The sequence below is a fragment of the Macrosteles quadrilineatus genome, unplaced genomic scaffold (genome assembly GCF_028750875.1).
Source record: "Macrosteles quadrilineatus isolate MER2022 unplaced genomic scaffold, UCM_ALF_1.0 Scaffold_7__1_contigs__length_78375512, whole genome shotgun sequence".
Lineage (NCBI taxonomy): Eukaryota > Metazoa > Arthropoda > Insecta > Hemiptera > Cicadellidae > Macrosteles > Macrosteles quadrilineatus.
This window is the reverse complement of record NW_026542600.1, coordinates 23,794,709-23,810,722: the sequence shown is the minus strand read 5'-3', so window position 1 is coordinate 23,810,722 and position 16,014 is coordinate 23,794,709. Positions and strand designations below refer to the sequence as shown.

The 16,014-nt window shown below is 34.5% G+C and overlaps 1 protein-coding gene across 1 annotated transcript in view; it reads left to right on the top strand.

Moving 5' to 3' along the window:
- Window positions 1–2,119: 2,119 nt before the first annotated feature.
- LOC128998256 (uncharacterized) overlaps window positions 2,120–16,014 on the top strand; it is a 49,688-nt gene continuing 35,793 nt past the window's right edge. The window contains exons 1-2 of the mRNA XM_054424310.1: window positions 2,120–2,419; window positions 7,047–7,112. Of these exons, the coding sequence (XP_054280285.1) occupies window positions 2,300–2,419; window positions 7,047–7,112 (186 nt within the window). The 5' untranslated portion in view covers window positions 2,120–2,299. The remainder of the gene's footprint in view (window positions 2,420–7,046; window positions 7,113–16,014) is intronic.

Sequence of the window (16,014 nt, the reverse complement as noted above, 5' to 3'; positions counted from 1 at the left end):
CTAGGAGGGAGGCCGCCAGGTCAGTCTGTAAGGGCCTCTTCACACTGGGCCACCATGGTGGCGACACCGGTGGCGACACTGGTGGCCGGTCAAAATGCGCATGGACCACCAGCTCAGCCACCAGTGCAGCTGCAGCCACAAAGCTCACAGTTGGACGTCGAAGAGGCAGGTGCTTAGCGTATATATATTTTTTGAAATTGTGAAAACATAAGAAAAAACGTATTTTTTTGTTCGTCCGTTTTTATGAGATACAAGTACCAGAGAGACTTTTTTTCATTCACTACCAAGACCTTAGAAATAACCCTGACACGTTTCACAATTACTACTTACGCAAGAATGAGTGTTTTAAGTTTTGATGAGCTTCTGGGACGTCTGAACGATAAAATATCTCCAGAAGAGAAACTGCTACTAACGTTGTGGAAAATTAAATAAAAACATAGTTAATATACCATTTATTAATAACACTGTAATACCTTGACTCAATGTATACATTGCAATGACGAAAAGATGTAAATGAAATAGAGTACCTATACATTTTGTTATATCAATAAAATCGTTTCTCCATATTTATTATCCTAACAACTTCAAAAGATAAGTAAACTAGTACACTGAGTAATGCCCGCTGATAGTGACTGGTGGCGCTGCCAGTCGCTCCAATGTGAACAGTCCGATAAGAAACCATGGTACGACGTGGTGGCGCCACCAGACTGGTGTCTCTGAAAATCGCAACCCCGAGCCACCGCATTTCTGGTCGCGCGGCCAGACGCGCCACCAAAGCTCAGTGTGAAGATGTCCCATTTAAATCAATGCTAATGTAACGTAGCCACCATGGTGTCGCCACCGGTGTCACCACCATGGTGGCCCAGTGTGAAGGGGGCCTAAAACAGACAGGTTGACTACAACATTGGCAGCGATTTGGGAGAAATAATTGTTGAAACCATCAGGGGCTGTTACAGTCTTAGGTCTAGGAGACCGGTGAGACTTTACAATGTCCATCTAATGCCGCTTTGCAGGTGTTGGACGCCTTCTTTATTTTAAACACATTGAAGCTTTTTTTGCTTCATTTACTTTAGAGCGATAAAGTATTTTAGTTTGGACGTACAAGGCATGGAGTCTTTCTTTCCGTTCAGGAACACAGTATACGTCTTATAGAAATCCTGTAAAAGATACAGTTATAAGAACGCATTTTGGCCAGTTCCTGGGTGTACCAGGATTTATCAAGTTAGGATTTGATAAATTGCAAGTTAAACCAAATATAAAGTTAAACCTAAATTAATTAAACCAAACCGCAAATGACATTAATGCCTATTTTTGCATTTAGTTCATCCTAATATGTTTACAAATTTCAAAATAAAATACTATTCATAAGGAAGGAGATGGAGTGGAAGAGTATAAAATCCTTCTTAGCGAATTTCCCTTCACGGAAGTAGCTATTACCGTGGAGGCACGGTAAGATTTAGGTCCGGGACTGATTTACTTTTTCATTTTGTTATCCCTAGAGGCCAAAAACACTATTCATGCAAATTCTTTTATATGTTTCACAAAATTTCTCAATTTCTTTCCAAACCATTTTTTTAGAGCTTAAAAACACAATTAAATAATTTAGGCGAATTGAAGTGTTTTGTAAAATTATTGGTTACAGCGAAATAAAATGTAAATTTATAACTCCCATGTTATTCTTATGGAGAATAAGTAAACTGTTGTAGTTTGCTCGTTTATTGATATAATTTGCTAAAACTTGCAAAATGTATTTATTTATTTTACACTAAGCTGTTATATTTTACTAAAAAAAAACCTTTTTCCCCTTCTTGCAGCAGCAAACCTAGGTACTCCTTCAAACCTAATGTAATTTAAATATATTTAATTGAGAATCAATTTAGGCAGATGGAAATACGCATAGACGGCAGTTTTGCTGCGTCGGGGGTATTGTTATATTCTTTATAGCACGGACGCCTTTAAAGGTGGCCATGTTTATAGTATATCATGTACTGTATTTCTTTAATATTTTATTAACGTTTGTTGGCTACAGTGACATGGCAACAAACTAAAAAAACAGCTGTTTGAGCTGCCAGCTGCACCTGCAATAATTACACTTCACTCACACACACACTAGCACAATCTCATCACCAAGGCCTCTAAGGTTGTTTTTATTTGAAAGCCAATATAAAACCTCCGTTCAATATGGTTAGTCTTTCTAAAATCGGGGAAGGGTGCGAGACGGTGTCTGTAGTATATTTAAGTGAAATGTATATTAGTTGATAATTTATATTTAATTTTGGTATAGTAAATATTTTAAGTCATGGGTAATAACCATAGCCGTGATGGATCTCCCAAGCATGGAATTTCGCGCAACAATTCTGGAGTTGACCTACACGACAAAGTACCATCTCAGCTCCTCCCCATCGATAAATTATCAAAGGTATGTGTTTGTTTTTTATTGTCATCGGTTTAAAACACATTTACTGGTTTGTTTGTGGATTAAAGAATATTTAACTTAAGAATTCAGGCCTGAGAACAGTTTAGATCAAGGCCAGTTACAACAAATGATGAGCTGGTCTTGGGCTTAAAAGCGCTCACCTCTTTCTTAAATTACAGGCTAAAGAATTGTACCTTATTAGTGATCATTGTTTTAAAGTGAATGAATAACCTTGACAACTACCCATTAAGTTAATAATTCTTATCAAGTAACAAACAAATGGAAATACAATTGAACAGTTTCTCAACTAAGTTAGGCTAGGCCTATATCAACCAGTAACTTGCACCTTAGTTGCAAAGTCGGAATTAGCTATGCTATGTGATACCCATTTATACTGATTTAACTTAATTGTAGATGAACACAGAAAATTCAAACTCTCCACAGATAATTCCAAAGGGGCTTTTCACTCCAAGCTCTTTCACATTCAGGTGAACTCCTCATGAGTATCACAACAAACATGATCGTGATGGTATTCAACACTCGATCTACGCTACACTGTCTATCGGTGAGAGGGACAACGCCATGGACCGCACAGCCATTTATCAAGCCGATTATTGTATACTACAGTAGGCCTACCGGTACCGGTACCTTTAACTTAATGGTAAAGTCTTTGTGTGGTTGTTATAAACTTGACCTGACCCTCTTGTTGGAGTACATACAACCTTCAGCCGATGTTCACGAGTTATTATGCTCACATGCATAGGGTATCCTAAGTGGTATTAGATAATGCCGTTGTTAAAATACCCTATAGGCCTAAGTTATCTCCAAAATCGATTGCTGTGCGGAACCTAAGTTACTGACTTTTGTCTTGGAATCGACTAACTCCAGAATTTTCTAACCTGTGCTAAATCCTGGTAGTGCGGACCTGGCTAACTCAGTCCCCTCATAGAACTTGTACTGAATAGAAGCCTTGTGCGCTGTTCAATGGGATGCAAGTACAAAGACTGTTGACTCAAAAGTATTCTAGGTGGACCTATGTTGGTATTCATCACATAATGTCGTATTTCTCGAACTAACTATTGATACAACCAATAAGTTAGGTATACCTATTAAAAATAACAGTAGGCCTAGATATAGAGGTGCGTTTGTTATTGTTATAGAGCCTGTGCTTCATCAGTGGGTGGTAATGTGTTGGATAGGCTACTGATTGAAATACTGGTAACTTATTAACAACCCAAATATGGAAATGGCTGCCATTTTCAATTGGTAGAATTTCAAATATCTGATACTTTGTACAAAGGTTGACCCTATCCGTCAATACTTGTGTCCTAAGTCTGATGTCAATTGATTAAGGGGTTCAAAAGTTATGGATACATTTGTGAAAATCTCAGAACTGACAGATAGACAGATACCCCCGCCGCAGCAAACCTGCAGACTAAGCGAATTTCCACTAGCCTGATTGGATTTACTAAAATGCCTCTTAAAATATCACATTTATTCCCTATTTAAATAGAATTATGTAGTTACGGTAGTTTAACGAGTAGGGACTTAGGTTTGCTACAATAGGGAGGGTAAAAAAGTGTTTTTTTTTTTAATGTTAGGCCTAACAGTTTTTTTAAGAAATAAATATATTTTCCAAATTCGATCAAAATATGTTCATTAACAAGCAAACTAAAATACAACAGTTCACTTATTCGAGCCATAAGAACAACATGGGAATTACAAAAAAATTTTTGGAAATGTCCGTAACCATTATGCACACAATAACGCTTCAATATACTAAATTATTTGTTTTATTAAGCTTTACAAAATAAAATTTTGAATTTTTGTGTTTCAGGGTCAAAAATCTGAAAAACCTATTTTTACCCCATAAAACCCCCCATAAACCCCCGTTCTCATGGTTTGATTATGCTGGTTCGCAAACTTGTTCGAATAAATATAAATTTACATGTTTGTACCAAAATTTCATCAAAATCGGATCATTTTTGCTCGAGTTATGGCGCTGCACAAGTGTTGTTTTAGATAAAACATCATAAGTTTATCTGTAGGCCTACATAGGCCATAACAAAATTTGAACTACAAAATTACTTTTTTCACCTCTAGAGCCATTAAAACAAACAAATAGTCCCAGCTCTGTATATTTTTGCTGCCACCTAACTTACCAAAATAATTTTCTTCATAGGGAAGACATTTTCTAAACTGTGAACGCATATAGTTATGTGTTAGAAAAAAAGTATGGCGAGGGATGTGTTTAGAGTTAAAATCAGATATCTCGTGGACGTCGACATTCTACAGGAGTCATAAGATCTTCATTTCGTCACCCCGCAGCTGTCAACATACAACCAAATTCACCCAAAAAATCACAAAATTTGAGCCTTGAAATGCTCTGACCCGGGTAACTAATGTGAAAGGGCCTTCTGGCTAGCCGCATCTATGATAAAAGAGAGTCTATCTCTCTGGGTTGTGGTTTTATGGTTTAAAATAAAGAGAAAGTCAAGAATGAAAATTTTTCTCAATTTTGCTTTGTTAACCAGTTATCTGTCACTTTATTTTTCTATCTACATTTACATATGTATCCGTTAGGACGATAGCTCGAGTAAAAGCTAACCAAATGAATGAAAATTGATAAAAACATGTTAACCTACATTTATTTGATCGGGTTTGCAAACCAGCATAAGTTAATTGGACTGTAGGAATGAGTTTTAAAGGGTAGCCTATAAATTCCCAACCCACTTTGACCCATTTTGTTTTCTTGTTTTGTTGTGTTTTTGTTTTTGTTTTGTTTTGAGGATCATCCCTTATTGACCCCCAAAACATAAAATGTTTTGAATTTCTTTCAAAACCATTTTGTAGATGAAAAAAACTCAATTTACCATGCCTTATGTTATTCTTATGCAGCTTGCGTAGTTGTTTGTTTGGATACATTTTTATAAAATTTTTCATATTTATTTATTTCATACTAAGCTATTAACATTTCACTACGAATAATCTTTATTACAATCCCATTGCAGAAAACCTAGGTGCTCATTAAACTTAGTGTTATTTAAATGGGCAATAAATCCAAAGTATGTTTAAAGGAAACAATATTTTATTGAAAATCAAATCAGGCAAATTTCATTCTTTCATGAGCGAGCTTAGTCTGCTGGTTTGCTACGGTGGAGGTAGGGCCTACATATTATGCGTTTAAGTGTTGATTCTTTTGCGTTTTGACTGTTTGGATGAAAAACTTGTTGAACTAGAAATTGTTATATATCACAGGTTTTCCACAATGGGTTCTTATTATGCATGCTAAAGAATTTGTTTCAACGTTGTTAAATTTGTTTTTGAATCCAGGCCAGGCAAACTAGCTGTTATAGACAAAACCCTATAGGTTCTTAAAGATTTACTTTTAACTACTTATCAGGACTAGGCAATAGTATGGATAACCCCTCTAACTTCTTAATGTGGTGCACCAGGCAAACTAAACCCATGTAAATGTATACTCGACCATCATGTCGTACGAGGTTGATATAGAGAGACCTCTAGATGTCGCTAATATTACTCTTTTGTAAAGGCCAAAAATTAGGTGTCATTGACAAGTTTAGGGCTTTAACATTTTTAAGCTCCATCTAAATTACACCATTGTGTGAGGCCCTGAGAAAAATTGTCTTGCAGTACACTCCTGATTAACTGGAGGTTATTTGGACTGAGACATCCTAGGCTACCGAGATCCTTGGATAACATGGAGGCCGCTTCGATTTTGAGGTTAGGGGTTACGGTACCACATTATGAAGTAAAGTATTTTTTTACATAAAAATATGTTTTAACAATATAAAGGTGGTGTTATTCAAGAAAACAATCAAACAAACGCGCACAACACTCATAAAATCATCTTGAAAAACCTTAAATAACCCTTAAACGTTAATTATAAAATTGTTATAAATCAACTCATTACAGTATTAAAAGAACACATTGAGATGGATCTTTCTATTTCCAAAAAGTATCAAATTAGTGTATCCTTTTGAGTTTGACCCGAGCTGTACTTTACTTGACACCATCAAGTCAACATCAAGACTGACAAAAGGCGATGTGGGGCAGTAATGCCCGAGCGGAATTGCCTCTGCTATTGACACTTTCTGCACACGGCTCGTCTAGCTTACATCATCCAGGCTGCCAACTTACTGTGTAATTTGATTTTCCAGGTTATTGTGGATCATTTGTAGGTTAAAATGATATAATGATTATTTCAAGTAGCCTAAGTTAGTTTAATCAAATAAAAATTAATTGATATTTTTACTTCAGGCTACTTTAATTAGAATTGTTAGTTAAATAACCTACCGGTAGTTATTGAAAATTTTCGGAAAACTAAAATATATATTAGGCACTAAACCACCTTGGATAACCCTAGGGCAAGGATAACCGGGGTTTGGATAGTCGAGAGTGTACAGTACCAACATTACAAGTGCACTTTTATACTGTTTTCATACATATAATGGACCACAGAGTTTAGTTTTCTTGGTGTGACCCATTCAAAAGTTAAGAGAGGGGAATCCATACTATAGCCTAAACATGTAGCCTATATTATATTGAATAGGTTTCACTCTTTTGTCAACATTCATCAATTAAGTAGTTAATACTGTTTTGTTTTCAGTTACTTACTCAAAAGACATTGGAAGAAGACTCAATTGAAAATGGAGTGTCTGTTGGAACTTTTGTGGTAAGTGATTTTATACCTGCTAGGAAATGCTCACTTCACTGTGCTCAGCTTGGAGTAAGACTTCTACTCCATTACCGTTAAGCTTAGGTAAATTACAAAGTCCCTAAGAACCTTTTATAGGTTCTACTTCAAAGTTGCTATTATTTCTAAGCACAATTTGTTTTGTAAATATTCAGTGGACTAACTCTCGTTTAGACCCCCCAGGTCTAGAACCTTGGCGGAACTAAGACAGTCAATCATTAAAATCAATAAAATATATACGGTATCAGCAACCTGACACATAGTTTTCGCATTATCTTTTTTTTTACAAAAAAAGAGGTTGGTGGCCTCTTTTAACCTTGCATTTGCCCGTCCACATAGACTACAGATCTGTGCGTGGAACGTATCCAGCAAAGCAAGTGGTGAGCCGGTACAGTACAAAGGTTAACTGTACTGATAAAAGTTAGTGGCAGTGACCAGGATCCGAACCCACGACACTACTGCCTTGGGTCCGCGACGCTACCGACTCACCTAAACAAGAACAATTATCACGGGTTAGCGGTGTTAGGGGAAAATCACAAAAGTTGCAATAACTTTACAAACGTAAGTTGTACCGTACAGCAAGGGGGTTGTACAATTTTGTTTGATGAAATGACTAATATTCTAAATTTTATTCAAAATGAAAACTTGTGTTATTTGATTTTTCAGTTATTTAATGTCTTTTTATGAAAAAATCCCGATCAAAAATCAGAATTTCAAAGAAACAAAAAACTCCATGGATTAGTTTTTCCTTTTTATGCGGATACCAAATTTCATCAAAATCAGGTAACAGGCATAGTCTGTAGTTTTGTTCACGTCCACACACAGATATCACTAGGCCAACCACCTTTTTGGTTTCAGGGGGGCCCAAAACTGATTCATTCAAACAAAAAAAAAGCACTATGTTGTCTCTGATGTAGGGGTAATCCTTATGGAAAATAAATGAATTTGTGCTTGGCTATAAATTTGACACATTTGATTGTTTAATAAGGCTTTTAAAATTTGACTAATAAATCGTTTCAGATTTTTTCTGTTATTTGTATCAAACTTCAGTAATGATCGTTTCAATTTTATTTTCCATGTGTTTGTATTATTGCTTGTTTTAAAAATGTTTGGCAAGTTTTTTAAATTTTTCTAAACAACTCTTTTTGTACAAGCAGCTTACATTAGAACACATTTCGCCAATGGGTTTTGAACTTAATATGAGATTGGGTACTTTCATCATGAACCAGTTTGAATAAAAACTCAAATCTAGCCCAGAAACTAGAAATTCACTTAGGCAGTGTTGGGAAGTAGCGCGCTACAAGTAGCGACGCTACAGTAGCGCGCTACTTTTTTTGTAGCGTTAGCTGTAGCTACGCTACTTTTAAGATTTTGTAGCTTTAGCTGTAGCTAGCTACATTTTTAAAGTAGTTGTAGCGGAGTTTTAGCTACTTTTCTCGCTACATTAACATTGTTTGAGATAGTGATTTTTATCATAACCTCAACCTTACGTGAAACAACCTCTTTCAAACTGAGATTTTCAAAAAAATTAGGCCTTACTTTCTTGGCTTCATACAGCTGGTTGCAGCCGTTTCATCCCTATTACAACGTTGTGTGGACATGGAGGCCATTAAAATGAGTGTTATCCACATTTTTGGCTCTCATTTCCTTAATTTACTACTCTATGATTACTGTCAGATAAAATAAAATCGCTAGATGCAGACGACGTTTAAACGTTACCGGTGACAAGAGAAGCTATTGAATGCTTGCAAGTGATGACAGGGAAATTAGTAATCAATTTAGTTTGTTTATTATACCGATAGTGTTTCAACTTGGATTTTAATGGAAACCAACACTAAACCTTAAAATAATGAGAAAGCTGGTCTATCAACCTTTGCTTCAGCTGTTGATTGTGGTTCATCATCAAAAGCCCTTCCTTGGTTAGATTACGAAGATTTTTCAAAGGTTTACTAAATTAACAAAGAGGAAATTACCTGATGTGATTTAAGATATGTATAGACTAAATGATAATTGTAACGAAAAAATCTCCATATAACATGAAACTTACTTTGAAAAAATAGCATAGTTTGCTCCTGGTAACAGCTCTTGTATAGGACTATTAATTCCTAGGCTATGCTATGGTTTAAGACGAATACCAAGTTCCAAGTTCAATTATTAGGAATCCTATCTGTTTAGTCCTAGCAAGAACAAGCCTACTATAGCCAACTTGTTACATAGCCAAGTAGGCCTACATGTTATTTTTACTTTACAAATTTCAACATGTTTAAATTAAAAGCCTATTTCAGGATAAGTTACTGGATACCGTTTTCTGTACAGTACCAACTAGGTTGAAGTACAATTTGCCCTATGCATAATGACAATAAAGGACGATTTCTTGACATTGAAAAGTGTTATTCATAGAACAAGTAACTTATCACTTAAAAGTTTATAGCAATGTCGTTTTTAACATTAAAATAAAGCAATAAACTCCAATTTCAGTAGGCTAGGCTCTGTAACACAAAAAAGTATTTTTAAATAATCGTTTTACAGTTTTATTGGTCTTAATTGTTGATATAAGACATCTATAAATGAATCTATATTAAAGAAATAAAATGAGCTTTTAAAATATAGTTTGGTTGTATGTCCTTTGAACTTAATGAAATTTACATTTAAGATGCTTAAAAATAATGTGATATTTAAAAATAAGTACTAAATATGATGGGACACCGAACTATTTGGTTCTGTTGTTGTAATGTTAGGTTTATAATGCCAAAAAATTAAATACAATCTAGGAATAATTTGTTTTCCAATTAATGTTAAGATACAATACTGACATTTTTTTAATGTTTGTTCAGTAAAAATGTAGTTGCAATTAATTTTACATTTTCCTAATGTGCGTGGAATAAAAAGTAGGCCTAACGTCTTTGGAAAAGTAGCTAAAATTGTAGCTGTAGCTACATTTCATTGTAGCTGTAGTTGTAGCTAGCTACTTTTTCGGAACTGTAGCTGTAGCTGTAGCTAAGCTACTTTTTTGGAAATGTAGCAGTAGTTGTAGCTAGCTACATTTTAAAAGTAGCTTCCCCAACACTGCACTTAGGCTACAGGTTTGCTGGAACGAGGTGGTTGTTTCACCATCTTCCTAGCTTGGCTTAGTACCATACATTTAAGTTGGAGTACTTTTGTTCCTCAAGGTACTGTAGTTTATTTATTTACCACAAACCAAATATTTTACAATGTGGCAGCATGTAATCTGTATGAATGATAGTCTATCTTCAGCATTAAGTAACCAGCACTGGGTGACTTGAGCTGAGCTTACATCAGCTTGGTTTAGCCTGTATAATTGGGAAACTTGTCAATTATTTTCAAAACTTAACTGCCAAAGTGGTTCTTTACAGTTGGTTTATCCTGGGATCCTAAAAGAAATTTGCTGATTCATGTAACTTTTCAACTGGCTAACCAGGGGTAGAGTTCTAGACACTGTGTAACCAAACACTGTACCTCGTAACGTTTTAGTGTTTTTAGTATTTTTTATAATTTCTTAACAAATTTTAGATCAGGGGCAATCTACTCCTTAATCCAGTAGAAAATCTCATCTTTTTTTAGATTACGTTTCACAGATTTTTTTTACTATCACTGAAGAACTCTACGGCGTTTTATGTTGAATTCCAATTAGTTGTCATTTCTTGCTTTTTTGCTATATAATAATAAAATACCCCCACCGCAGCATACCTGCAGACTAAGCGAATTTCCATTTGCCTGAATTGATGTTAAATTAAATCTATTTAAGTTAAATAACATCTATTTAGGTTGAACGAGTATCTAGGTTTGCTACAGGGAGGTTAATAAAGTGTGTTTTTTAGTAAAATATTAGTAGCTTAGTATAAAATAAATAGATTTGCCAGGTTTGATCCAAATATATCCATAATCAAGCTAACTACAACAGTTTACTTATTCTCCATAAAAATAACATGGGATTTTTTAATTTACAATTTTTTAGTAGCCTGAAGCCAAATCCAAAATCCACGCTACGATAAAAGAGAAAAATTAGTCAACATGAGCACACTTGAATGTTATCAACATGAAACACACAGCAGCAGCACAATGTGTGGGTGGTTTTTATCTCTAGTAGACTGTTGGTCAGCATGTTGGTCACGTCCAGGTGATATTTTCTACTAGACTTCTAGGAATCTGTTTTGCCCTTATTGAAAGACAGCTACATACCTCTGATCAATTACTGCCCCCTACATCAATACCAGTCTAGATATAGAATAAAGTCAATATTATCCTATTTTGAGGTGATATTTCTCAACATTGTTTATCTAGAATATTGTTATATATTTACTTTTGAACTATTGGACTATTATCCTTTGTTCAATGTAGCCTACTCATTACAGTTAGATTTTTTTTTGTAAATATTGTAAGCAAGTGTGTGGTTGTTTGTATCAACGCATTGAATCAAAGTTTGCATTGAGCAAGTATCGTATATATAGACTACTGGTAAGAGTACAAACTTTACTTTACATAAACTTATAATAGGTAGTTAACTTGTGTACATTAATATGACCTGTCTAGCTTTTGTGTTTACAAGTTATCAAACTTATATAAATGTAATGGTTAACTTTATAATTTTTATAAGTTCAGCAACTATTGGGAAAAACTATTTTTATTATTGCATTTTTGTTTTAATGATGCCTAAGGTATTGATTACTGTAGAGCTTAATGGAAGGCTGTGGCATTTTTAACGTCCTCTTCCAAAAAGGAACATTTAAAAAATTGATTTATATTAGTGTTATTTTAATGAGAATACCCAATGAGAGAGCCTTGACTGGGAGATTTTTCGTGAAATTATACCCGGACCCTGCCATACTCCCTATCATAACAATATTTACATGAGTACATTTACCCTACTATACGTTTTTCTTTTCTTTTTTTTTGTAAAAATCTGAGAAATTTGTTTAGTTAAAGTCAGAAAATTGACCTCGAGTCAACCTATTACCACCACCACGATAACATTGTGACCCCATAACACGTCTGCGAAGATCAAGCACACTTGATTGAAAGAGCCATGCTTTTGCCGCAATCGCGTATGTCGACAATAACATTACCCCGCGGGTGACAATGACGATGTCTCCACAACCGCGGGAGATGTTTAATATTATGCTGCGATTGCGGAAGACGATAATGATGTCCACACGATCGCGGGGCCGTTCAGGATTTTGCTGTGATAGTGGAAGACGATATTAATGTTTCCGTGACTGTGCAAGATATTCACGATTTTGACGCTATCTCAGAAAACGATGATGACATTACTCTTTCTGCGGGAGATATTTAGGATATTGCTGCGATTTCGGAAAGGAGATATTAGGAATTTGGCCGTGATCGATGGAGATGGTGATGATGCACGACCGCACAAGATGTCAAGATGGTTTGGTGGCAATCACAGTAGACAATGATAATGTTTCCGTGACCTATGAAGACATTAAGGATTTTGCCTTGATCGTGGAAGACCGACGATGACGCCTCAATGCCTTGAGATACCGTGCCAAGCTCAAGTGCAAACTTAGTTGGAAATACCTGTGATAATGTTTTAAAAGAATATTTGGAGAGGCTCAGTAAATAAACTTTGGTGGTGGGGGGGGGGGGGGCTTACGGGTTCTCATTGCCGCCACTGCATATGGTTAAATTAAATTATTAAGAAAATTATGTTTATTTATCTCTTAGTCTAAATAACAAATATCCTCAATCAAACCTACTAAACTACTCTACTTTTTATTTAATTTTGTGTATTTGAATAAAAATGTATTCCAACTGGGATATATATATAGTAGGCCTATATGCCTACCCTAAAAACCTGTGGCAGGACTTTGACTAAGTTATTTTAAAGAACTTCCTTTTAGCATTTAGTATCAGTTTAAAAACACGAACAGTGATAAATCCCATATGCTTTTTAAGTTAAAAGACTAAAACAAATTGGCAATTGGTAATTTGAAGCTCTCAGACTGAACCAACACCTTAATCAGAGCATTAATTATTCACAGCATGGTTGTGGACTATACGAAATACAAAGAGTTGCTCTCAGCGACGCTGCGACGCTTACACTGAAACTGATAACTATATCAATCCCGTGAGTGGTGTTGTAGCACTAAGAGAGTTTAAAAGAAATTTGGATGACTCTAAATTAGTGGATGAAATATTAAGGATAATCAAGCCAAGAAATGTCAGGACAACCCTCACCCAGGATCCATATTTGGTTTGTATATTTTGATTATAGTTGCACAAAAACAAAACAACATACCTGGGTTCAGCCCAAGGAAACTCATATATAAAATAACAGCCAACAGACTTCTAAAAAACTTAAGATTCTTAATGAATAGCCCTCATTGATGAGCTTTTAATGGGGTGTCCTGATACAACAGTATATTTTCTTTCATGATAAAAAACACATTAATCGTGAAACTAAAAAATATAATTTTTTACTTATATTTATAGTTGTTTAGATGGTTTAATGTTTACTTTTAAATACAATGAATCTACAATGGAGGTCATGGATGTTTTTATGATTAGTTTAAAAAATAAGAGTAAAAATACTCCATAACTTTTACAAGTTTACATTATACTGTGTATATGTAATCATAAATGAATATTGTGTGAATATAAATATTTTTTACAAATTACAATGGATTAAGATGACAAAGATCTACATTGGGATTGGGTTGGTCAGTAGCGTGTAGGAAGGAGATATGATTGAAAAGTGTCAGTGATATTTGCACATGAGTTACAAACAATTTGTCTGTTCATTAGCGATATCTGTTAAATACAACCCTTTAGCACAAACACTCCAACAGCTTTAATAATGTGTTGTGTTTGCTCCTTCATTTATAAGAATTCAGTAAATTATTTATGTCACACATGAAACATTGGTTCTTTCTCCATGTAATGGCATTTCGTACCTCAGTTCTAGCAATATGAGCTATGTTGTTAAGCTAATGAGCTTGAGTAAAAGTAAGCTCGTAGCTGAAGTAAGCTATTACTAACAAGTTGCAGCATCAGTAGGCCTACTGAGCTTGTGGAATTAGAAAATGTTTTCTGTAACAACTAATAATAACAAGTATATAGAGGATGAAAATCTGTGTTAAAGCTAGCCAAAGTTCTAAATCACCTGGTTGACGATATTAATACAATTGTTGTGGCGAGTGAAGTGATTAAACACTTGGAGTTACTCATTAGCCACTTCAGTAATTTCACTTGATTGGCTGTGAGAGGGATTGTTTACACATGTTCCTTTAACCAAAGAATATTTTACTTGTTATAAACATTCTGGTCAGTGAAATAAGCTCTTGTAGAAGATTGATATAATAAATGATTGTTAATTTATTTAGCCAATAAAAACCCTTATATAATGCTGCAGCTGATTCTAAAATGTTGGTAAAACAAACCTGCAGAAAACCCCAAATTTCCATTTGCCTGGTTGGATTTTTACAGTAATATTCCTCTGAACAAGTCAGATTTATTCCCTAAGTAAAATTAGGTGTAACGTGTTCTAATGCAGCTGCTCCAGGAAAGGGAAAAAGTGTGTTTTTTCGTAAATTTTTAAAAACTTAGTATAAAGTCAATACATTTTCCTGAAACAAACAACAACACAGTTTAATTATTCTCAATAAGAATGAAATGGTAATTTTAAATTAGCAGTTCTTAGAATGTTACCCATGACCATTAATCATCATACTAAATCAGACTACAATTGCTCAAGTTAAATCATATTCACTCACACACACACTGTGGCTTTTGGCTTCTGAGGATATAAAAATGAAAAAGTAAATTCGTCTTAGTCTAGGTCCCACAATGCTACCTTTGGTAATAGCCTCTTCTCTAATAGGAAAATTCACTGAAAATGTAACACTATAGGTTGTTAGTATTTCTAAGCTAGGCCTAATCCGTTTGTAAATATTTATAAAGATTTTTATAGGTATGTTTTTCAAAGACCATTTTGGCCTTATATAAAAAAAAGTAATCCAAGGGCTGATTCAATTTGAAAATTTTCTTGATTTGTTTTCTCGTCTGTCATGAATAGTATGATACCATGTTTTACCAACCTTTTGTTATGAAGGCTTATGCAAAATAAAACTAATAAGGAAATAAAACCACCACTATATTTGTGCATTTCATTTAGGGTGTGTTTTAAGAGATCAATTGTGTCACAGGCTTACTAATAGATGATAATACAATAGGCCTACATGGTTCATCAATGTGTAGTGCTTGTATATGAAAAGTGTTAAATGAGTGTTATAATAACTAAGCTATACCTGGGATACAGCCTTGGTTGTTTCTTTATTAATTGCACAGATTAGATAACCTAATGCATGTTGATAAAAAAAGGTCATGTTTATTTATATGCCAATTTATTGTGTTTGCTAGATAAAATGTGTAATTGAACCGAATTTCAATTATATTTGTTTTATTATTTTGCTTTTGGGTTTTCAGTGACAACAATCAGATATTTGTCGTTATTAACAATCAAATCAAAAGACTGGGTTAGGTTAAAAGTTTGCCTCATAGAAACAAGCACATCTCTTGGTGTGGGGGGGAAGTGGGATATTGTTAAGTGTAATGTATTAAGTATATTTTTTCTGAATGAACCAGGGAATATAACAATATGATAACCATGCAATATAATATTATTATATTTTATATTACCGGTACTAAAACCTAACCACAATTTACGAGTTCACTTATATGTCGTAAAAATGTTTTATGTTTTACAAAGTAGTATGGGTGTGTTAAAAAAGTTACACATTTAGGCCTACCGTTAACTTTAGAAACATAACTATACTGTGCTCTATGTTGTTTATTCATATTTCCTTTGGTTTAATCCAAGCAACCGTGTGGTTTAACAATATTCAAG